This window comes from Cibotium barometz, chromosome 33 (assembly GCF_041138505.1).
Source record: "Cibotium barometz isolate CiBa-2024 chromosome 33, ASM4113850v1, whole genome shotgun sequence".
Taxonomy (NCBI): domain Eukaryota; kingdom Viridiplantae; phylum Streptophyta; class Polypodiopsida; order Cyatheales; family Cibotiaceae; genus Cibotium; species Cibotium barometz.
The window spans coordinates 39,890,518-39,898,346 of record NC_141078.1 but is presented as its reverse complement, the minus strand read 5'-3'; the positions used below and the strand labels follow the sequence as shown (position 1 = coordinate 39,898,346).

Genomic DNA, 7,829 nt, shown 5'->3' with positions numbered 1-7,829 from the left:
ACTCACGTAATGTACTCAGGAATGCTGCATACATATGCCGGCAGATCTAGCCTGAGCTCTTGGGTTCAAACCTGGCACAAGTGTAGATATAATTAAACTCTCAAAACTATTTCTACCTATACAGCGGGAGCAAAAAAATGTGTTAAATGACTGAAAGTTAGACCAAAATGTCTGCTTATGTAGCTTCACTTCCACAAACAATTGATGCACATGATGCTAACAAGTGCAGAGAGGCAAAAGGCTTGTGTTATAGACTACAACACAGTCTTGCACACCAATGCATCTGTACCCTGCTGAAAGCAGACAACGATCACACTCTTGCACACTGCTGCATCTGTACTCTGCTGAAAACAGAACCACCTGGAGAGAGACACTGTTTTGTCACATTCTAAGATTGAAAATTCCTGCAGGTATGTCTGGTTCTAAGAACAAAACGCACTCCAGTCAACAACAAAATCCAAGCTTTTTGGACCTGTGCATCAGATTAAATCACCTGTGTATCAGAGTAAAGCTCAGTCAATCAAATAATAGGCGCCCCAAATTAGTAAACACCTTGGAAATGCTGCACATTTTACCAGAAAATCTAAAGGAATCAAGATGTGATCTGTCCAAGTCCATGCACAGGATTAAGCATTTAGACAAAGGATGGATCATAGGCACATGCATACATAAATGTACCTGATACATGTTTGTGTACATGCATGCGAGTGCACATGTGTAATCAAACACTACAAAAAAGCCCCTTCCCAATGGCAGCCCAGTGCTGCTATGTCTTGCACACTTCTAAATGTGGCATGTAGCATTTGCAAGCACTAGCACCAAGACCCCATACTCCGCCAGTTGATGAAGTCTGCTGAAGAAAATTGTTACCTCACCTTTTTCCTGTCAGAGATGTCACATCTTATAACTCGCACCTGGCCTTTCAAATGCTTTGACACCACTCATGGTATAAAAAGTCAGGGGTGCCTGCCCCCCTTGTAGTATGCGTCATGATATCCACACACCAATACACCTCTAGACATAACAGGAATCAATAAGAAACTTGTGCAATCTATAGACGTGGCAGCAAAAGAGTTATCACACCCATGCATTCTTTCAAAAGGGAGGAAATATCTCCAAATTTATTATAGTAGCCTAAAATTGCTTCACAAATTCAAAAACTAATCCTCACAAGGTTATGAATGCTCTCAGATAGTGGTACAATATGAAATTTCAAAATTGGCCCTTCAACTGCATGAAAAGTGGCACCGATGCAGAGGGCACAGTCCCTTAAGAGATTCGTGAAGCCCAAAAAGCCCATCAGCACACAGGACATGCAGCATCAATGAAGGCATAATCAACCTGCACAAGGTCCATTGACCATTGAGCCAGAGAAACCTTGTGTGTCTCCGTGTTGCCTGATTAGTTCTTTATGACAAAAATAATACAGACATCATCACCAATGCAGCACTCCACCTCTGGTTTCAACCACTTAGTGGTGAAGCCCTCTAGGCCTCAGCTAGCAATTTTCGAGACAAAGCAAAAGATGCCCAAGCATCCATACATGCATAATCAACTTGTGCAGGGTCCAGCTTCAGTTTGGCCCAATTACTTAGAGTGACTTTTTTGGGCTTATCCATTTTCAGGCCCAACACTTCCTGCACAAGAACTTTCAGCCCCACATGCCTCAATTCATCTCGCTGCAACCTTTCCACAGCGAGCGTTGTCAGCTCAATCTCACCTTGGCATTCCAGACCATGATCATGCAAAAGACGCTTACCATCTGCAAGGACACCCACCCCTGCAAGCCCTTTCAAGGGATCCATCAGAAGTTCAGACAAGGCTGGTGGCTTTCTGTCTAGAAACAACATCTGTATGATAAGGCATTCATTCTCACCACATAGCTGCAAAAGCGCGACCTTGTTCTTCTCACTTCTGGTCCTATTTGGCCTCCATTCAACATCCAGACCGAAGAGGTCCCCACTCTGTGCAGATATCCACTCTTGAACTGTGGATGCTTCACTAGTCACTGTTACAGGAATATGCTTCCCCCAAGCAATCACAACTGTTCTTGCCGTTCTTGCCTCATATGAGGAAAACTTGGAAAGTGAAGAAGGCTTCACAACACACCTTTTCATGACATACTGTAGAACTTTGTCATCCTCTCTCTTTCTCTTCTTGTTGTGAGGATTGGTGCCATTCATTATTGCTAAAGAATCACCTTCCTTCTGCAGGTTGCCACCATTAGCATGCCCATTGTAAAAGGTTTTAGCTTTATTGACCCTAATAGCTTGCTCATTGGATAAGCTTTCCTTGTGAGCAAGCCTAAAAGCATGACTGTTGAAAAAGCTTTCAACATTCTGCACTCTACAAGCTTGCCCACTGGAGAGGCTTCTCTCATGGTTGACCCTAGAAGTAGGAAAGCTTTTCTCGAGATTAATACGTCCATTAGGGGAACTTGCAAGCCCATTGAGGAGGCTTTCCACATTCTTAACCTTAGCAGCAGGCCCATTGGAGAGGCATTTATCATGGTGAACACCAAAAGCATGCCCATTTGATGACGACCTCTCATCACGAACACCACACCCATCACATGATCTCTCCTCATGATCAACCCTAGAAGCATGCCCAATAGATGATCTTTTCTCATGATCAACAAGCCTATCACCTGATCTATTCTCGTGATCCGACCTGAAAGTATGCCCATTAGACGATCTTTCCTCAGAATAGACCATCAAAGCATTCCCACTAGATGAGCTTTTTTCATGCTCAAACACGTGAGAAACTGAGCTTTCCTCGCGATCCACCCTAAAAGCATGCCCATTAGATAACCTTCTCTCGTGATCAGACTTAAAATCATGCCCATTGCAGAAGCGTTCCTGTGAAGCTTGGGTTCCAACACCATCAGACTCGCGCTCCAAACACATCTCCACCCACGCCAACAAAGATTTCTTTTCCTTCTCTGATGAAGACTCAGGGTCTGTTGGAAGCTCACGAGAGTAAAGGGCACTGCTACACTCAATTCTCAGCAAACCCTTATCCAAACTTTTCAACCTCTGCTTCTTATGGTTCTTCTTTGTGATCAAATTGTCAGAAGTTGTGCAATTTAACCCTGAGTTGTGTGAGGAACGTACCTTTCTTTGTCCTGGGCCTGCTTCAGAGAGAAGGTCCCCACCATTTGAAGGGCCGTCTATGGCAGAGCATGGAAGATTGTCGCCTGCTTTTCTTCTTCTTCGTTTCTTCTTCTTCTCCACAATGTCGCCCTTCTTTCTTCTGCATATCCTCTTCTTTCCAGACAGGCCCTGCCCTCCCATCTCTCCTAACACTCACGCACACCCCAGGAGAGAGAGAGAGAGAGAGAGAGAGAGAGAGAGAGACTTAGGGTTTTGTTGATTTTTCCCTGAATTTTTTAACATGCAATATTGTTCACACTGAAGGTCGGACAAGAAGTGATTCATCTGGGCTCTCCAACACTCTTTTAGCGTGTGCAACAACCCCTAGTAAATTTTCAAGGTTGCCCATTCAACTAGCTTTCACCAGGCCTATCCATCCTAGATCCTAGCTTTCCACGATGATGAGCGATGAGCAAGGTGAGATGTGCAAAGACCCTTAGTCTCATTAAAGTATTAGAGCAAATCAAGCTTGATCGATTTGCTACGCGCATGTGTTAGTACATGCAAGATGAATGCACAAATGTCTTTCACGGGCTCTTCTCGAAGTTTAGCGACACTAGTCCTAGATGCACCTATGTTGTTGCAATGCTGCTTCGACAAGGCCATTTGTCATGGAATGAAGATGGCATGCATATTTAGTTAATATGTTTAGTACACCTCATAGGTGTAGTATCCCTTGGAGGTGTTGTCACTAGGCCATGAACATTTTTCTTCAAGAGATCTATGATAATAATCAAATGAGTCAAGGTACACGTATCACCTAACCGCTAACAACTATGCATGCAAACTACGCAACCCAATATGGCCCCGCTACTTGGCCATGGCCTCGACGTGGGCTCACAAGCAAGAGGAGAAGAAAAGCGTTTAAGGATCTAACACCCTCTTATGCCCCTATGACAAGTTCTTACACAAGTCCTTGTAAGGAAAAAGGACAAGCTCTCCACTCACTATGAAGAGTCGTGTATGTTGAAGAACAATTGAAAATTCAAATGCTTTCATTTTCTCTCATGAAAAGTGAGGGTGTTTTAAGATTCAAAAATATCCTTAGGACCACGAGTGAGAAATGGAGAGGGACTAGAGTGAGAGAGTGCACTTTATTTTGATGAGAGAGAAGCCATCTTTTTCGTAATTCCTCAAAGGAGTAAAAGCCTTCTATGTTGATCTTTAAGTTTTTGGGAGCCACACTTTCTCCCTCTACTCCAGTGGGATTCCTCCGCATATCATTCAAAAAGCTACTCCCTATGCTTAATTCGAAGGAAACCTCATCACATCACTCCCTATATAGGACTCCTCCTTATGTCATTCAAAGTTCCCAACATGCAATTCGAAACCTCCTCCCAAACATGTACTTCAACAAGCCTTCTCCCTTCTCACAGGACTATCTATGTACTTCAAGGAATCTTCCTCCCTTCTCACTGGGGGTGGACTCAAGGGACCCACCATCATGGTTTGTTACCTACTTACTTACACATTCAGTTGTCTTCTCGGAGATCTGTCCCCACCTTCCCTAACACCTGCTCGCCACACATGCTTCACATTGTGCACCTATGCCGCCCCCCTTGTTTATGCCTCTCACCATTATACCACCACCTACCTATGCATAACTCTCCAAATCTAGGCTAGCCCCACAGCCGGCCCTCCCTGTTGTACCTCTATCATCCACCACGACTAGCCGATTTCACATTGCTGCCTCACTTTGTTACCATCGTGTCAAGCTGTCACCATGCCTAGGCACCTCCACTTGTGAGATACCACAAAATTGTGCTTGTATTACCCTGACCACGTGCAACTCCTCCTCTTGAGAAAACATATGTTTTGAGCATAACGCATGCTATAGGAAGGGAAACAACCCTAGAGTTAAGCTCTGTAAGTAAGACCCACACAAGAGACCCAAAATAAATGAAATCTTCAAGCTAATAACAAAATTCAAAGGTGTAGAAGATATTATTCATCACCTCAAAGTAACCTTGGAGTTAAGCTCCGCAAGTTAGTGTTAGTCCTTTTTCATACACATTTTGTAATCCCCACCCTAGCTTAGGTAATTCAAATTGCATATAGCTAAGGGCAAGAGAACATGACCCCATAAGTGTGGGCGATCGAGCAAAGCCTAAATGTATATAATGACTTATGAGGGTGTGGAAGTCACTTTTGATAATACAATCTACAATTGAGCTCAAGCTTGGGAGCTCCTCAATTCTTGCTTATCTTGTTCTCTTCTTGTTTCTTGCATGTCTCCATGTCTATGGATGTTTTTGGCTATGGAGTCTCGTAGAGCTTGCTTCCTTGCATGTGTGAGTGCTTAAGCATGTGTGTGTGTGGGCATGAGATGAGCTTGGTTGCTTGAGAATAGCTAGGTGTGGAGTGTGAGAGAGAGTGAGTGAGTGAGAGAGATGGAGTGAGAGAAGAAGCTTGCTAGCTTCTCCCTCTTATTGTGTGATTGGAATACAGGGCTCTAAGAATTGGATTAATAGAGATTGAGGGCTTGACCACCCTTGAGGTCTCCATTCCCATGAGCAATGCACTATCATGACTTTAGATGGGTCATACTCCTTTAGATGGTTTGTACTCCTTGATGTTGACATGCTTGTTAAGAGACTACAACTTCTCTACACAAGAAGCACCACTCTACTAAGGAGTAGAACTAGTGCAAGTGGAACTGAGACATTGTAATGATCCATTGTTTGTTTTTTCTTGCCTATGAGTTGCAAAAATTATGGTAGAACTACTGTGTGTTGAGTTTAGTGTTTGATCTAGAATGCAATTGTGTGTTTTGTGTGAGTAATTAAAACTTTTCCTAACCCATAACCCTTTTCTTGTGTTTTTGTTGATTTTGCTTCATTGGTGAAGAGGGATAATCATATTGACATCATTGCTAAGTCAATTATAGGAAAAATAGTAGAACGACTGTGTGTTGAGTTTAGTGTTTGATCTAGAATGCAATTGTGTGTTTTGTGTGAGTAATTAAAGCTTTTCCTAACCCATAACCCTTTTCTTGTGTTTTTGTTGATTTTGCTTCATTGGTGAAGAGGGATAATCATATTTACATCATTGCTAAGTAAATTATAGGAAAAATAGTCAAAACAACTCTCTATTTTTTGGAATTATAGAGCTAGTAGGATCGTTTCAATCCTAAAAGTTGGATCATTTAGGGTAGAATCACTCGATCTAGCCCCTAGAGTCAGATCGTTTTGAATAGGCTAGTACAGTCAGTTGAACAAATAAGTAAAATCATTTATAGGTGCTATAATCAAGCTTTAATTGGTAATAATCATCATTGAATGTGAGTACCAGTACCTCTATACTTGTAAAATCTACAAATAAGTACAGTCAGTTGAACAAATAAGTAGAATCATCTGTAGGTGCTATAATCAAGCTTTAATTTGTAATAATCATCAATGAATGTGAGTACCAGTGCCTATGTACCTGTAAAATCTACAAGGAATATTTGATAGACATGCAATAATTGCACAACAGTCGAGGCATCACTTGACTGACACTGACAGTTTTTACAGACAATCAAATTGATTGATCTAAAAAGTACAATCGTTTTGATCCGAAAAGTAGGATATTCTTGATCATTAATCATCAATAGATTGAATCGTCCACATTTGATCACGATGATTCCAAAATTAGGATCATCAAATCGCGAATCGTTTGAGTAGAATCATTTGTCTCAAATTGTTCCAACAAGGATCATTTTTAGTAGAATCGTTTTCAGTGAAATCATTTTCTAGTAGGATCGTTCAAAGGTGAATCATTGGAGTAGGATCGTCGATCCTATTGGGGTAAATTTTAGAGGTATTAAAAATTAAGAAAACTTGTTAGTATAAGGAATATAACCATAACCTCAGACTTTGACTTGCTAATCTTAGAGAAAAACCACCCAAAAATATATAAAACCTTCTAAAAATACCAAAAAACTTTAGAAAATCAAGAAAATTTACCAAAAACACCAAAAGTTACCAAGTAACGGCATTATACATTTACATTTGTGCCAAATCATTACAACATCATTCTTAAACCTAACGTTTGAGCATGAAACTTTATTGTACTCGCTAACACTAGGGAGTGGGACATGACCAATGGTTGATCTAACCACCCTAGTAGCTCCAGATTCCAGTTCAAAAGTAGACTAGGAATCTTTTACAACATAGAGGATACCAGATTGGGATTTTGGGGCATTAGGCCAATACATCCAAACACTGAAATGGCTAAACAAGAGTGTGAAGCTTTTATGGGAGAGTCATTGGAAGGAGTTGAAAGTCCCCAAGCCATAGGACCAACATCTTTAGAGAAGGGTCATGAGTGAACATGCTAGAGGCTAGGCCAGTAAGACAATGACCAATGAAGCGTATGTTTTATAGCATTATGGCTTCCATACAACTAACCAAGTTCTAATCTTTCTTGAGGTGAACGAGATACTCTTGGAGAGATTGCCAAATACCCTTGGAATTGAGCCAAACCTCTTAGAAAACCCATGAGTTGTATTGATAGTTAGTGGGAACCATGAGTTCTATCTGGACTTCAACAGGACAATGTACATCCTAACAAGGGACATTGAAGTGGTTAGACCTCTGACCGCACTAAAATAAAAAAGCTCCAAAAGAGTGTAAGAAACTGCTAGAGCTCAAACAGAGCTGGATTAGGGACGAAAGGACACGAGAAAATAGTAGCGTC

At 41.6% G+C, this 7,829-nt stretch overlaps 1 protein-coding gene across 1 annotated transcript; it reads right to left on the bottom strand.

The window, feature by feature from the left end:
* Positions 1-569: 569 nt before the first annotated feature.
* Positions 570-3,359, bottom strand: LOC147619558 (uncharacterized). The gene has a single exon (XM_086773232.1). It carries the CDS (start codon positions 3,291-3,293, stop codon positions 1,488-1,490), a length of 1,806 nt encoding a protein of 601 aa, XP_086629358.1. The 5' UTR covers positions 3,294-3,359; the 3' UTR covers positions 570-1,487.
* Positions 3,360-7,829: the final 4,470 nt, after the last annotated feature.

What these genes read in the sequence shown, in the direction of transcription:
- LOC147619558 (XM_086773232.1), bottom strand. Translation starts at nt 3,293, where the DNA reads ATGGGAGGGCAGGGCCTGTCTGGAAAGAAGAGGATATGCAGAAGAAAG.